This window comes from Phyllobates terribilis, unplaced genomic scaffold (genome assembly GCF_046119375.1).
Source record: "Phyllobates terribilis strain yellow unplaced genomic scaffold, ASM4611937v1 Scaffold_1__5_contigs__length_1240528914, whole genome shotgun sequence".
In the NCBI taxonomy this organism is placed as follows: Eukaryota; Metazoa; Chordata; class Amphibia; order Anura; family Dendrobatidae; genus Phyllobates; species Phyllobates terribilis.
This window is the reverse complement of record NW_027362761.1, coordinates 830,574,453-830,590,607: the sequence shown is the minus strand read 5'-3', so window position 1 is coordinate 830,590,607 and position 16,155 is coordinate 830,574,453. Positions and strand designations below refer to the sequence as shown.

The 16,155-nt window shown below is 39.8% G+C and overlaps 1 protein-coding gene across 1 annotated transcript in view; it reads left to right on the top strand.

Annotated features, from left to right (window-relative positions):
- Positions 1-2,164: 2,164 nt before the first annotated feature.
- The window catches only part of LOC141153370 (ovochymase-2-like), a 127,011-nt gene continuing 113,020 nt past the window's right edge, over positions 2,165-16,155 (top strand). Inside the window, exon 1 of the mRNA XM_073638080.1 lies at positions 2,165-2,385. Within this exon, the coding sequence (XP_073494181.1) occupies positions 2,268-2,385 (118 nt within the window). The 5' untranslated portion in view covers positions 2,165-2,267. The remainder of the gene's footprint in view (positions 2,386-16,155) is intronic.

Below are 16,155 nucleotides of genomic sequence, written 5' to 3'. Positions count from 1 at the left end.
CTATATGTGAGTATTTTATAAGATGAGTTACTTCGTACACTCGAGTACTATGGGTATGAAAAGGACGACCTTTGTTGGTAGACTTGAAGAAAAAGTTGTATACATACCCAAGTGAGTTGACCAGTATGCACCAACTTTGGGCATGTGTACAAGAGACCTGGGATCAGATTTCAGTTGAGACATGCTTGAATCTGATTGAGAACATGCCCAGAAAAATTCAGGCTGTGTTGAAAGCCAACCATGGATTTACAAAATACTAACAAAATAATAAAAATTAATATTTAGGTTTTTAGAAGCAAAACAGTAACAATGCAGTGACATGACAATAATCTGCATAATAATACATAAAATAGTTGCAAGTCAAATTTATGTATGAGATAGCCAAGATGATTGTCTATAAAGTGATGGTAGGCTCACATTCAAAGCAGTAGTGGATGGTGAGATATGGAGCTTGAAAGTCAAAAGTTCAAAACATTGTTACCCTTTTGCTCGTCAGTGTATATATCATGGAGATGGTCAACCTCAGTGATGTAAGACCAGAAGCAATCTCCAGCACGTAGAGTGCTAAGAGTGTTAATAGGGCATGGCAAGGGCTGGGTTTACAAGTGGTCAGAAAGATGGCGGAGATTGGCTACTCACAAATCCTCACTCTGGGGCATTGTATAGTGGATATGAGGAAGTCCAGCTGCATCATTATTGCACAGTGAGTGGAAGTAAGAAGGCCTCCTATGTGATATCTCCAGACTATGATGGTATACTGGATGCTATCTAGCCTGAATGTCCTAGACTATAGCTAAAGTGCAGTTATTTGAACTGTTTATTTTGTTTTTGATGCCCTGAAAGGCAGTTTATTTTCATTTGCTTGCGGCATGGTTTATGAAGTCTCAATAAACCAGCCTGGACATTTTATTTAAACCGCTTCCCATGCCTTCCTCAACGCAACCGAGTGAGTAGAAACTTTACGCTGGAAAAGGTAAAAAAAAACATTAATGCATTATTCAAAATCCCAAGGAACACAGTGGTGACATTCCTCATTCTTAAATGAAAAAAAATCAGAACTACAAGATCTCTTTATAGAGTTAATTGTCTGGCAAACAAGAAATAACAGTCTTGGAAAGGGAGTTGTCAAAGTACCTGATAGCCACTCATAGTTAAAGACGTCCATTGTAAACATTCTATAACCTTCTTGAAGGTCTACCATCTCTGCATTATTTCCCCAACCAGAACTTTAGGGTGAGCCAGAACCAACTCCTCAAAAAAAAAAAGCTCATGTCATGATTCTGCGTATTGGTGTGTCTGGACACAGTGAGTGACAGTTCAGCCATCCAATCTAGAGAAAGCGCATATTGATCTGTCATACTTCGTCCAATTGAAGGCTGAGGAGCGCTGAGCTGTCAGTGTGTTGCGTGACAGTTCAGCTGTCCAATCATGGCTGGGGCATGTCGGGGCTTCCTCCATGTGTCTTCTATTCGGGTAATTACCTGGCTGTTTAGATGGCTCTCTGCCTCCAACTACTGCCAGTTGTAGCTTAGCTCAAGTGGTGTGTGCTTGCTATGTACTCTGTGTTCCTGTATTTTGATATTTTGCTGCCGACCTTTGACCTTGCATTTCAGCATCCATTTTGCCTTGCCTCTTTGTCTTGATCCACTATCTTCCTGGAATTCTGACCTCGGACTGTGACCTGACTATATCTGGCTGATACAATCTTATGCAATGTGTAAAATGGTGGCGACTATCATAGACAACCCTTATAAGCAGTTCACACAAATCGAATTAAAAAAATTTCAAACTCCTCTGGCTCAACAAATACCTAAAAATTCAAAACAAATTCACTCATCTCTAGTCTTAATAATTTTGTAAATATTTTTCATATTTTAAATATATTTACACAAACTGCTATAAACTTGAATCATTATAAGTTATTCTAAGTAAATATTGAATAAAATATTATTCATTATTTTAAAAGGCTATAAAATAAAATAAAAAGATGTGGAAAGGGTAAATAAAATGTAACATTTTCTGACTGGACATTAAATATACAATAAAATAAATAGGTAATTAATACAATAACTAGAAATACATTTTTACGTGGCTAAATTATGTAATTCTTTTCATTGCAGAATCATTGTAGATAACTGACCAAAGTCCACAGTAATATAGATAAAATGATAAAGTATATTATAGTGATGAGTATTCAGCAGTACTTCACCTGATCCACATTTCCATCAGATGTTCTCTTTACACAGTGGGCTCCACGTGCGGGAAGGATGAAGTCGAAAAAATTAACATCCTTAGAGATATTCTTGATTGTCCTTTTTGTGTTGATGACTGGAGCATGCATTGCATTAATAGTGCTTCATTTTGTAAATCCCCAGGAAAAGCAAGGTAAGTTCTGAAAATATTTTCATAACATGATAAAACATTGTTATTAAAATGTAAAATAAGGTTTCAGCACATTTCTTTTGAATTGCTTAATCTTACCACCACTGTAACTAATAAGATTCGACTGTTAAAGTATTATGTATTTATATTTTATTATGTTGTTAATAAAGTTAATATACATATATATATATATATATACATATATATATATATATATATAAATATATATATATATATATAGTATATTAAGTTTTATTCAAGGATCATTAAAAGTACAAAGATAGTATAGAATTACAGTACAGACAGAGGTTTTTTCTCTTGTAGCTGCCGCCTGAGATACAGAACATTCATACAAGAACTAGTAATTATCCCACGTTAACCCATCCATTTCCCAATAAGAGTTGAAAGTAGAATAGAATTATGGAGTCAAACTATTCTTTTCATATGCTAATGTAACAAAGAAATGTAACAATTGTGTCAACTTGCATTCTATATTTTGAAAGTTTACCATTTTGTCTTGTGCTCTTCTAATAAGGGGTTTTACATTAGGAAGAGTTGTGAAAGGAGACTGGTAGTGGTGCTTTACCCATTTAAATTCTGAAAAACTTTTAATGTCAAACTATAAGAGTTATTGTGTCCTGCATACCTGTAAAAAAAACAAACCTTTGTTCAAGCCTAGGGCTTTATGGCGACAATTTCAAATATGCTTATTCAAATAAAAAATGTTTAAATGTTTTGATATCAGAGACTGTAATATTACAATAGGAAAGAAAGGGTTATTTAAGTGTAATACTGCAATACTGAAGACATTGTAAAATTAGACAAGATCTGAGCAGGAGGGGGATGAAAAATAGCAGCAAGAGGCGCAAAACAATGATAAGGGAAAAGGAAATGACAGCACCTGGGAAAATTTAAAATAAGAGGTACCCGTGTGCACAAGCCTTTGTTAAAGCCACACTTCCTGAAACAGCTGAGAGAGTAGTCAATTAATATATATATATTGCAATGTAGGAAGCTGCACAGGCAGTGGCAATATAATCAGGGGTAATACCCTAAAAACCAATAGCATGAACACACAAGCTTAGTAAACCTCGGTGCCGCTTACCCCTTATCAGTGATGCGCCTCCAAAGAGTAGTATGGGTGGTACTGGCTTCCCGACGCACGTTTCGCGTGGAGTACCAAACAGCTTTCTCAAGGGAAGGTAAATTGACTGCGTGACAGGACCTTAAAGTATCTAGGTTACCGGTCACGTGGTGCACCACGTGATCGGAAACCAGCCAATAGGATCGCATGTACGGCGCACGCGCACGGGGCAGAGCAGTCCCGGCACATGACACCCGGCGGTCACATCCGGGAGCGCGCAGCAAAGGGCTGTGCACACACGGACGAGAAGAGCGCCGAATGTCCAGGCCGGGGAACTGAATGCACCGGGCGTGCGCGCACAGCAAACCAAGGCAAGTAAATATAACACATTACCATGGCAACATCTGACAATGGGCATACACATAGAGGGGGGAAAAGAGAGGCATAACAAAAAAGATAAGTTGTGTAGTAGAAGGTGAGTCCAATCTGAATTGTAGCAAACTTGTGGGGACCAACCTAGACAACAGAGAATAGAAAAGAAAAATGGACAAATAAAATTAGTAATTAAAGAAAACAAAACACCAGTTATACACAAAGACCATGGGAACACGCAGGCAATATATGGAATGTACTGCACAAACTACACTGGAAGTTTTAAAACTTGATAAAAAACAGGGACAAAGTGCAAAAAAAGGGGGGGGGGGAATATAAATAAAAATAAAAGAAGGAAGAATACAGGAGAACAAACGCGCACAGATGGAACCTATTATAGATATGGGGCAAAACTAAGTGTTTCATTCAAACCCTTAGGGGACATAGTGTCCAAGGTCACTATCCATTTGGTTTCCCGCTGTGCTAAAATACGTTTAACATTGCCCCCCCTCGCCCCCAACCGTACCATATCAATAGCACGGATGGAGAGTGAAGACGCATCACAGTTGTGGAATTGCCGGAAGTGGCGGGGAAGTGTCTTTAGCTCGGAGGGGTTTGTCACTGACTTGGCTGCGGCAATGTCCCTAACGTGCTCCCGAACCCTAACTCTGAGCTCCCTGGATGTAAGACCAATATAAATAAGTGGACATCCACATGTGGCGTAGTAGATCACATTAGTGGAGCTACAGGAGATACGGTGTTGAATCTGAAATTGTCTGTCTCCTGTTGCAGAGTCAAAGGTTCGAGTACGTAGGACATTGGCGCAAGCCAAGCAGTGACCACAGGGGAAACAACCCAAAATGGGTTGACTGGCAGAGAGGAAGGTATTATTAATGGGAACATAGTGACTCCTGACAATCAAATCACCCAGGTTTCGGGCTCTCCTTGCAGTCATGGATGGAAACTCACTGATAGAGCCCATAAGACAGGGTTCAGTCAACAATATTGACCAGTGTTTCCTCAGAATGGCACGCATATTATCCCATTCCGTATTGTATGTGGTAATAAATCGTGTCAGGCCTTCAGTCCGTTTAGTTTGTTTATGCCCATATAGGAGCTGGGACCGTGATGTTGCCTTAGCCCTGTTGTATCCTTTTTTAATTGATCTATTGCTATAACCTCGTTGTACAAATCTCTGCCTAAGAGCTCTAGCCTGAGTTTCAAAATCCCGAGAGGAGGAGCAAATCCACCTCACCCTCAGGAACTGTCCCACCGGGACGGCCCCTATGGTTGCGGGATAATGGGAGGAAGAAGCATGAATTAATGAATTTACTGCTGTTGACTTTCTGAAAACGTCAGTACGAATGGAAAAGTCATCATCGACCTCCAAACTGATATCAAGAAAGTCAATTTTAGCAGCATCCGCCTTATAAGTCAGGCGGATATTCAAATTATTGGTATTGATTTCCCCCATAAATTTCTCGAGCTGCTGCACTGTACCCCTCCACAGAAAGAAGATATCATCTATGTATCTATACCAGCACAGCACATGGTCAGCGGCCCACCCGCCCTCGCCACCAAAGAGGGATCTCTCCCATGAGCCCAGGAAGAGATTGGCGTACGAGGACGCGCAGGCCGCACCCATTGCTGTGCCACGTTGTTGGAGGTAAAACTGATCCTTAAAGATTAAAAAATTGTGGGTCAAAATGAAGTGCAACAGCTCGAAAATAAACCCGCATAAGGGGCCGTCCAGGTGGGAGGCCCCGAGAAAGAGGAGGACAGCTTCCAATCCATCTGTATGGGAAATACACGTGTACAAGGTCTCCACGTCGGCTGTAACCAATAAAGTATCTGCATCCACAAAGACGCCGTCAACCCAATTTTTTCATCTTTAAGGATCAGTTTTACCTCCAACAACGTGGCACAGCAATGGGTGCGGCCTGCGCGCCCTCGTACGCCAATCTCTTCCTGGGCTCATGGGAGAGATCCCCCTTTGGTGGCGAGGGCGGGTGGGCCGCTGACCATGTGCTGTGCTGGTATAGATACATAGATGATATCTTCTTTCTGTGGAGGGGTACAGTGCAGCAGCTCGAGAAATTTATGGGGGAAATCAATACCAATAATTTGAATATCCGCCTGACTTATAAGGCGGATGCTGCTAAAATTGACTTTCTTGATATCAGTTTGGAGGTCGATGATGACTTTTCCATTCGTACTGACGTTTTCAGAAAGTCAACAGCAGTAAATTCATTAATTCATGCTTCTTCCTCGGTTGGGGGCGAGGGGGGCAATGTTAAACGTATTTTAGCACAGCGGGAAACCAAATGGATAGTGACCTTGGACACTATGTCCCCTAAGGGTTTGAATGAAACACTTAGTTTTGCCCCATATCTATAATAGGTTCCATCTGTTCGCGTTTGTTCTCCTGTATTCTTCCTTCTTTTATTTTTATTTATATTTCCCCCTCCCCTTTTTTTGCACTTTGTCCCTGTTTTTTATCAAGTTTTAAAACTTCCAGTGTTGTTTGTGCAGTACATTCCATATATTGCCTGCGTGTTCCCATGGTCTTTGTGTATAACTGGTGTTTTGTTTTCTTTAATTACTAATTTTATTTGTCCATTTTTCTTTTCTATTCTCTGTTGTCTAGGTTGGTCCCCACAAGTTTGCTACAATTCAGATTGGACTCACCTTCTACTACACAACTTATCTTTTTTGTTATGCCTCTCTTTTCCCCCCTCTATGTGTATGCCCATTGTCAGATGTTGCCATGGTAATGTGTTATATTTACTTGCCTTGGTTTGCTGTGCGTGCGCGCCCGGTGCATTCAGTTCCCCGGCCTGGACATTCGGCGCTCTTCTCGTCCGTGTGTGCGCAGCCCTTTGCTGCGCGCTCCCGGATGTGACCGCCGGGTGTCATGTGCCGGGACTGCTCTGCCCCGTGCGCGTGCGCCGTACATGCGATCCTATTGGCTGGTTTCCGATCACGTGGTGCACCACGTGACCGGTAACCTAGATACTTTAAGGTCCTGTCACGCAGTCAATTTACCTTCCCTTGAGAAAGCTGTTTGGTACTCCACGCGAAACGCGCGTCGGGAAGCCAGTACCACCCATACTACTCTTTGGATGCGCATCACTGATAAGGGGTAAGCGGCACCGAGGTTTACTAAGCTTGTGTGTTCATGCTATTGGTTTTTAGGGTATTACCCCTGATTATATTGCCACTGCCTGTGCAGCTTCCTACATTGCAATATATATATATTAATTGTCTACTCTCTCAGCTGTTTCAGGAAGTGTGGCTTTAACAAAGGCTTGTGCACACGGGTACCTCTTATTTTAAATTTTCCCAGGTGCTGTCATTTCCTTTTCCCTTATCATTGTTTTGCGCCTCTTGCTGCTATTTTTCATCCCCCTCCTGCTCAGATCTTGTCTAATTTTACAATTTTGTACTAAAATAACTATATGTATTAATAAAGTTGAATTTATCTTTATAGTAAAATTGAAAAAGACTCCGTGTTGTTCGCTTTTTGTAACTGTCTTGTGGAGTTTCTTGTTTGTATTGGTGCACAGTTGGTCCAGACGGATTCATGTGCCCACAAACAATATGCGTTTGGGATTATTTGTTAATACTGAAGACATGTCCACTGACCCATGGATTTATTCTGATTAACTTATCTGAACTCAGAAATCAGATGTGTAAATTGGCTTCTCTATTCTAGAAGGTTGTACCTTCTTCAGGATTTATATTTCTAGATAGTAGATTGCACCAAGTGTATTTAAGTCCATTTTCAACTTTACTATCTCCAGTGTGTTATAGCACTATAAATTATCAGGACAAAATATTCTAGGCCACAGTCCATGTGTTATCTTGACATTTAAAGAATGGTGCGCGTGCTGCTGATAAATAGGGATCCTTTTATTTTATTAGGTCTAGTTTTTCTTCTGTATAACAGGTCAAATTACTTTGCTACAATTTTATCTGAAATTATTGAAAACAGATAAAACAAAAGTGGAAACTAGTATTTTAGTTCAATACAGATCCAAAATAAATTGCCTATAAACCATTACAACTCATTTATAAGATTATATTATGCAGAAGACTTAAAAGTGTAACTGTCATTTTAATTTTTATTCCATAAATCAATAATACACGTGAAAATATGCAAATTTGTAATATGTTGTATTAGATAAAATTGTTTCTTTCTCCTTGTGGATTGATCATTCATACTCAAAATTCTCAATTTATGGGTAAAACCTTTATTCAGTAAAAACAAATTTTTACATCACTGAGATAGGAGGTGAAAATTGCTACTGATAAGATTCGATGTAGAGGGGAGGAGTTGAAGGGGAGGAAGAGGGAGGAGCTAAGTCAGATCTACATAGAATATTATCAGTAATAAATGGCATCTCATAGCTCAGTAATGGGAAAGTCCTTCTTCAATGAATACAGATTTTACCTGTGAATTGAGAATTTGGAAAATGAAAGATAAGTCCACATGGAGAGAGAAGTAGATTTCTCTGATAAGATATATTATAAAGTTGCTTATTTTCATGTGTACTATTCATTTATCAAATAAAAATTAAAACAACAGCTGCCCTGCTCATTCAGATGTTCATGCATATCAGCCCTGGCTGACACTCTCCTGACCCATACGTGACAGCTGCATAGAAATATATGAAGCTGTCACGCTCGGGTCAGGAGAGCCACAACCAGTCCGTGCATTGCGGTCCATGCTCAGACCAATTGCCATGGACGTCTGAATGAACCTTTAACCCTTAAAAGGAAAATGTCAGCAAAAAAACAACGGCTGCCCTGCTCATTCGGATGTTCGTGCATATCAGCCCTGGCTGACACTCTCCTGACCCATACGTGACAGCTGCATAGAAATATATGAAGCTGTCACGCTCGGGTCAGGAGAGCCACAACCAGTCCGTGCATTGCGGTCCGTGCTCAGACCAATTGCCATGGACGTCTGAATGAACCTTTAACCCTTAAAAGGAAAATGTCAGCAAAAAAACAAACAAAAAAAAATGTACCCTAGTGGTAATTTGCACTTAGATAACGTTTTGCACATATATGGCACTGTAATTTGAAGTGCATTATATTCTCCAAGTATCCGCTTAGTTCCAGTCTTCAAGGCAGCACCTGGGCTGTATATAGTCAGCATTCACAGCACAGTGAGAGCGCTGTAACCACTCCCCAATCTCAATGATTGACATCATGTACCGTAAACATTCTACAGAGCAAGATGTCAGTCAAGAAATAGGGGAGTGATTACAGCGCTCTCACTGTGTCGTGAACGCTGACAGTTCACTGCCCCAACACCACCCTGATGATTACAACTGAGGGCCTGTACGGAGATGTAGAGTCATTTTCTTCCTACAGTTGCACTTCCAATTACACTGAAATATGTTACAAATCTACAATATAACCGGGGATGTGTTCGTCTGTCTGAAGCCTCTATAGACTGAGCATGCTCAGTGTGGCGCAATAATGACATTATATCCAGGATGAGAGAGAATGAAAGGGAGAGACAAATTCGTAAGTGAGTACACCCCCGTATTATCAGTACATTATATATACAAGGCAAAGCATAAGTGAGTACACCCCTGTATTATCAGTACATTATAAATACAGCGCTCAGCATAAGTAAGTACACCCCTGTATTATCATTACATTATAAATACAGCGCTCAGCATAAGTGAGCACACCCCTGTATTATCAGTACATGATAAATACAGCGCTCAGCATAAGTGAGTACACCCCTGTATTATCAGTACATTATAAATATAGCGCTCAGCATAAGTGAGTACACCCCTGTATTATCAGTACATGATAAATACAGCGCTCAGCATAAGTGAGTACACCGCTATATTATCAGTACATTATATATACAGTGCTCAGCGTAAGTGAGTACACCCCGGTATAATCAGTACATTATTTATACAGCACTCAGCATAAGTGAGTACACCCCTGTATTATCAGTACATTATAAATACAGCGCTCAGCATAAGTGAGCACACCCCTGTATTATCAGTACATTATAAATACAGCGCTCAGCATAAGTGAGCACACCCCTGTATTATCAATACATTATATATATATATATATATATATATATATATATATATATATATATATATATATATACAGCACTCAGTATAAGTGAGTACACCCCCTATATTATCAGTACATTATTTATACAGCGCAAAGCATGAGTGAGTACACCCCTGTATTATCAGTACATTAGATGTACAGCACTCAGCATAAGTGAGTACACCCCCTATATTATCAGTACATTACATATATAGCGCTCAGCATAAGTGAGTACACCCCTTTATTATCAATACATTATATACACAGCGCTCATCATAAGTGAGTACACCCCTTGTATTATCAGTACATTACATATATAGCACTCAGCATAAATGAGTACACCCATATATTATCAGTACATTATATATACAGTGCTCAGCAAAAATGTCGCAAGATAGCGTGGTATGCGCATGTGCTGACTCCGGTGCGATTAATAAAATTAAAAATGTACCAAGTATGAGTGAGCATACCCCCTGTGTTATCAGTACATTATATATCAGCACAAAGCATAAGTGAGTACACCCCTTTATTATCAATACATTATATACACAGCGCTCATCATATGTGAGTACACCCCCTGAATTATTAGTACATTACATATATACAGTGAACTGTGAAAGTATTTGGCCCCCTTGAACTTTTCTACCTTTTGCCACATTTCTGGCTTCAAACATAAAGATATAAAATTCTAATTTTTGGGGGAAGAATCAACAAGTGGGACACAATCGTGAAGTGGAACGAAATTTATTGGATATTTTAAACTTTTTAAAAAAAATAAAAACTGAAAAGTGGGGCGTGCAATATTATTCGGCCCCTTTACTTTCAGTGCAGCAAACTCACTCCAGAAGTTCAGTGAGGATCTCTGAATGATCCAATGTTGTCCTAAATGACTGGTAATGATAAATAGAATCCACCTGTGTGTAATCAAGTCTCCGTATAAATGCACCTGCTCTGTGATAGTCTCAGGGTTCTGTTTCAAGTGCAGAGAGCATCATGAAGACCAAGGAACACACCAGGCAGGTCCGAGATACTGTTGTGGCGAAGTTTAAAACCGGATTTGGGTACAAAAAGATTTCCCAAGTTTTAAACATCTCAAGGAGCACTGTGCAAGCGATCATACTGAAATGGAAGGAGTATCAGACCACTGCAAATCTAGCAAGACCCGGCCGTCCCTCTAAACTTTCATCCCGAATAAGGAGAAGACTGATCAGTGATGCAGCCAAAAGGCCCATGATCACTCTGGATGAACTGCAGAGATCTACAGCTGAGGTGGGAGAGTCTGTCCATAGGACAACAATCAGTCGTACACTGCACAAATCTGGCTTATATGGAAGAGTGGCAAGAAGAAAGCCATTTCTCAAAGATATCCATAAAAAGTCACATTTGAAGTTTGCCACAAGCCACCTGGGAGACACACCAAACTTGTGGAATAAGGTGCTCTGGTCAGATGAAACCAAAATCAAACTTTTTGGCCACAATGCAAAACTATATGTTTGGCGTAAAAGCAACACAGCTCATCACCCTCAAAACACCATCCCCACTGTCAAACATGGTGGTGGCAGCATCATGGTTTGGGCCTGCTTTTCTTCAGCAGGTACAAGGAAGATGGATAAAATTGATGGGAAGATGGACGGAGCCAAATACAGGACCATTCTAGAAGAAAACCTGTTGGAGTCTGCAAAAGACCTGAGACTGGGACGGAGATTTATCTTCCAACAAGACAATGATCCCAAACATAAAGCAAAATCTACAATGGAATGGTTCAAAATTAAACGTATCCAGGTGTTAGAATGGCCAAGTCAAAGTCCAGACCTGAATCCAATCGATGGAAAGTGCTGAAAACTGCTGTTCACAAACGCCCTCCATCCAACCTCAATGAGCTCGAGCTTCCTTTTCAAGGAAGAATGGGCAAGAATTTCAGCCTTTCAATGTGCAAAACTGCTAGAGACATACACCAAGCAACTTGCAGCTGTAATCGCAGCAAAAGGTGGCGCTACAAAGTATTAACTCAAGGGGGCTGAATAATATTGCACGCCCCACTTTTCAGTTTTTCATTTGTTAAAAAAGTTTAAAATATCCAATAAATTTCATTGCAGCTCACGATTGTGTCCCACTTGTTGTTGATTCTTCCCCAAAAAATTCGAATTTTATGTCTTTATGTTTGAAGCCAGAAATGTGGCAAAAGGTAGAAAAGTTCAAGGGGGCCAAATACTTTCACAATGAACTGTAGCGCTCAGCATAAGTGAGTACACCCTTTTATTATCAATACATTATATATACAGTGCTCAGCATAAGTGAGTACACCCCAATATTATCAGTATATTATATATACAATGCTTAGCAAAAATGGCGCAGGATAGTGCTGTATGCGCTCGTGCTGACCACGGTTCAATTAATACAATTAAAAATGTATCAATAAAAGTGTTCGCTACCCGGGCATAGAATGGGTCCAATCACTAGTATTTTAGACCTGCAGACTATCACTATGGCTATCGTTAAATAGATTTTTTTTGTGTACAGGTCTGACAGGTTTCCTTTTATCATAAATGAAAAAAATAAAAAATAGGTAACACTCCTGTCTATTAAAGTAAGAAAGAGAGGGTTTCTTCATTGCATTTTTTATTCACTCGTATGTGTAATGTTTCATCACGAACTCATGCGGTTATGGTAAAGCCATTCATGTTAACAACTTGGTCGGAAGCTAATTTTTTTTATTTAAAACATATTTTTACTTCGATTTTCAAGTAACAACTGAAATCATCTTCATGGAGACAAGTGATGTTCAGATCACTCGTCATTTACAGTCATGGTCACATACAGTAAATAGAATAGTGTCTCCATATGAGGCTAATGTATTGTATTCAATCTGGTGGAGAAAAAAAATAAGTAATAAATCAAGCACATAGAAGAAAATACATCTAAATAAATGAGTAAACAAACAAATTAAAGAATGAGTGTAAGGGCCAATTAGCGGGCATATTATAGTAAAAAAGTTTCCAGTCTGATACCGATAACTCATGCGCATCCTTCAGGTAAAATAAACGCCATGACTTGGTGAGTTTAAAGACATTAAGCTTTCCTGCTAACTCTTCCAGACTGTATCACTTAGCGAATTTGGGCTTATGCAAGTATTTCATGTGCCCTATCTTGTTTGTCACTTGTTAGTGTGTGTTCTCCCCTGAGTATATGATGTATTTTTATCAGTAATGATCTTAGCTTGTATGTAATAATGTTTCTTGTATTTTTGTTATTTATGGCCTTGAATGGCTATATGATTTGTGATTTGTGTGTATTTATTAATAAGTGATTAATCCATAATATAATATCAGTATGGGAATTGTTCACTATAATATTTCAAACCTACAAAAATTACAGGCTCCATTGGTTCAATGCAGCAACTTGAGCTCTATACCAGCTGGCTAGTTAGAAATGGCAGAAACTATTAATCTGACTTCAATGATGTGCACAGATCACAGCCTATAGAATTATTTGCAAGTAGAGAAGAAAAGAAAGATAGTAGATTTGTAGATAGTCAGCTTTACTGTATCCAAAACGTAATGCAAAAACAATAGGAAATTGTGCAGTCAGCTCCTGTGGCAATGGCCGATTCACGCAGCGTGCCAGAAAAACATGGCTGAAAAAGCCCATATGTGATCGAAACGACCGTTGCCTCAACTGCTGCCTGCATCATCTCCCATTGTTCTTGCACTATATTTGAGATACAATAAAGCTGACGATCTACAAATGACAAGCACTGCCCAGCTTTCGCTTCTTCGTTTACAAATCATAATTAATAAAAAAACTTGTTTGCAATTACAATTTTCTGCTACAGTCTACATTTTTTGTACATTATTCTGTTTCATACAAAAATTCACATCACTGCACATTATGTGGTAGAGAAGCAGGTGACATACCTGTTCATCCTTCAGTATCTAAAATAGTGTTATCTCAGTCATAAGATGTTAAATGATCTCTCCTTTACCATTGACCTGAACAAAATGTAAGGTGGGAGAGAATAATTAAGTATAGAGGAGCACCAATAGAGACATCATTAAGAATGACTGATGGAAATTAAGAACTCAGTGAAGAAGGCAGCCACCAAGAAATAGAGGTCAAACCTGTACTCAGCCCTCCAGTTCTGGTAGGAAAGATTAGGTCAATGACTGTCTTTTGAAAGGAAATACTTTATATTTCAAAAGTGATACATTGAAACCTTCTAACAACACATTCTTCTTTTACATACATCTTACACATCAGATAATAGGACTAGTGTAGATAAAACTAGTAATAAAAAAGAATTTCAGATAGCAGCCTATGCTAGGGAAAATGGGAGACTGTATAATGCACATCATGACGCAGATTTATAAGATATTATGTGAGAGATCTGGGTAAGAGGGTCCCAAAAATGTATCACATACTACATTTAGGTTAAATTCTGATGATGAACTTTTGGTGCGTTTTTGAAGCAGCATATTTTCACTTCTACTAAAAATGCAGCATCTTACAGTTCAAGCAAGGTGGATGGGCTTTCTAGAAATTTTAGACCTACTGTGCTTTTTCTTACCCTGCCTAAACTCAATTGCAGTGTGTTTTTGAAATCCGCAACATGTAAGTTTTTCTTTTTGCATGTGCAGATTTCCTGCATAGGGTTGCATTAGATACAAAAAATCCACAGACAAAAAAACTCATGCAATCTCTTGGCATCAAATACTTGGCCATATCTTGGATCTCCTCATATTTAACAGACAGGACATTCAGTGTCTGCCACTCACACACCACCTCCTCATCTCGCCCCCATCTGTCGGTGTCCCCCAAGGTTCAGTCCTAGGACCCCTGCTGTTCTCCATGTACACCTTCGGGCCTGGGACAGCTCTTAGAGTCCCATGGCTTTCAGTATCACCTCTATGCTGATGACACACAGATCTACCTCTCTAGACCCGATATCTCCTCCTCACTAACCAGAATCCCACAATGTACGTCCGCTATCTCATCCTTCTTCTCTGACAGATTTCTAAAACTTAACATGGATAAAACTGAATTCATCATCTTTCCACCGTCTCACTCAGCCCCCCCAAACAGACCTATCCATCATAGCTAATGGCTGCTTACTCTCCCCAGTCCCGCAAGTCTGCTTCCTCGGGGTAACCCTGGACTCTGATCTCTCCTTCAAACCACATTTCCAAGCCCTTTCCACTTCCTGCCGACTTCAACTCAAAAACATCTCCCGGATCCGCACATTCCTCAAAGATGAATCTGCAAAAACACTAGTGCACGTCCTCATCTCCCGCCTCAACTACTGCAACCTCCTGCTCTGTGGCCTCCCTTCTAACATTCTTGCACCCCTCCAATCTATCCTAAACTCTGCTGAATGACTAATCCACCTGTCCCCCCGCTATTCCACGGCCTCTCCTCTCTGTCAATCCCTTCACTGGCTCCCCATTGCCCACAGACTCCAGTTCAAAACCCTAACTATGGCATACAAAGCCATCCACAACCTGTCTCCTCCATGCATCTGTGACCTAGTCTCCCTATACTTCCCTACACACAACCTCCAATCCTCACAAGATCTCCTTCTCTACTCCCCTCTTATCTCTTCTTCCCACAATCGCATACAAGAATTCTCACTTGCATCCCCCCATCTCTGGAACTCTCTACTCCAACACATCAGACTCTCGCCTAACGTGGAAACCTTCAAAAGGAACCTGAAGACCCACCTCTTCCGAAAAGCCTACAACCTGCAGTAACCCTTGCTCCACTATACTGCTGCACAACCAGCTCTACCCTAACCTACTGTATCCTCACCCATCCCTTGTACATTGTGAGCCCTCACGGGCAGGGTCCTTGCTCCTCCTGTACCACTCGCCGACTTGTATTGTTCAAAATGTATTGTAATTGTTTGCACTATGTATATCCCTTTCATATGTAAAGCGCCATGGAATAAATGGCGCTATAATAATGAATAATAATCCACACATGACTGTATCAATAAAGTTTTGCCACAGCCATATACCAGAAAATATCAGAAACAAATCAGCTTAATTTAAAACAAGACATACCTAAAAGAGACAAAAACCGCAGCATCAAACACACGGTAAAAATGTATCTAAAAAATGCACTCAAAAATGGAATGAAAAAAATGCAAGCAACCTAATTTAACTAATAGAGGCAGAAATGGTGCAGAAAATCTACAACATCAAAAACTCAATAAAAACTCTTTGTAGGAA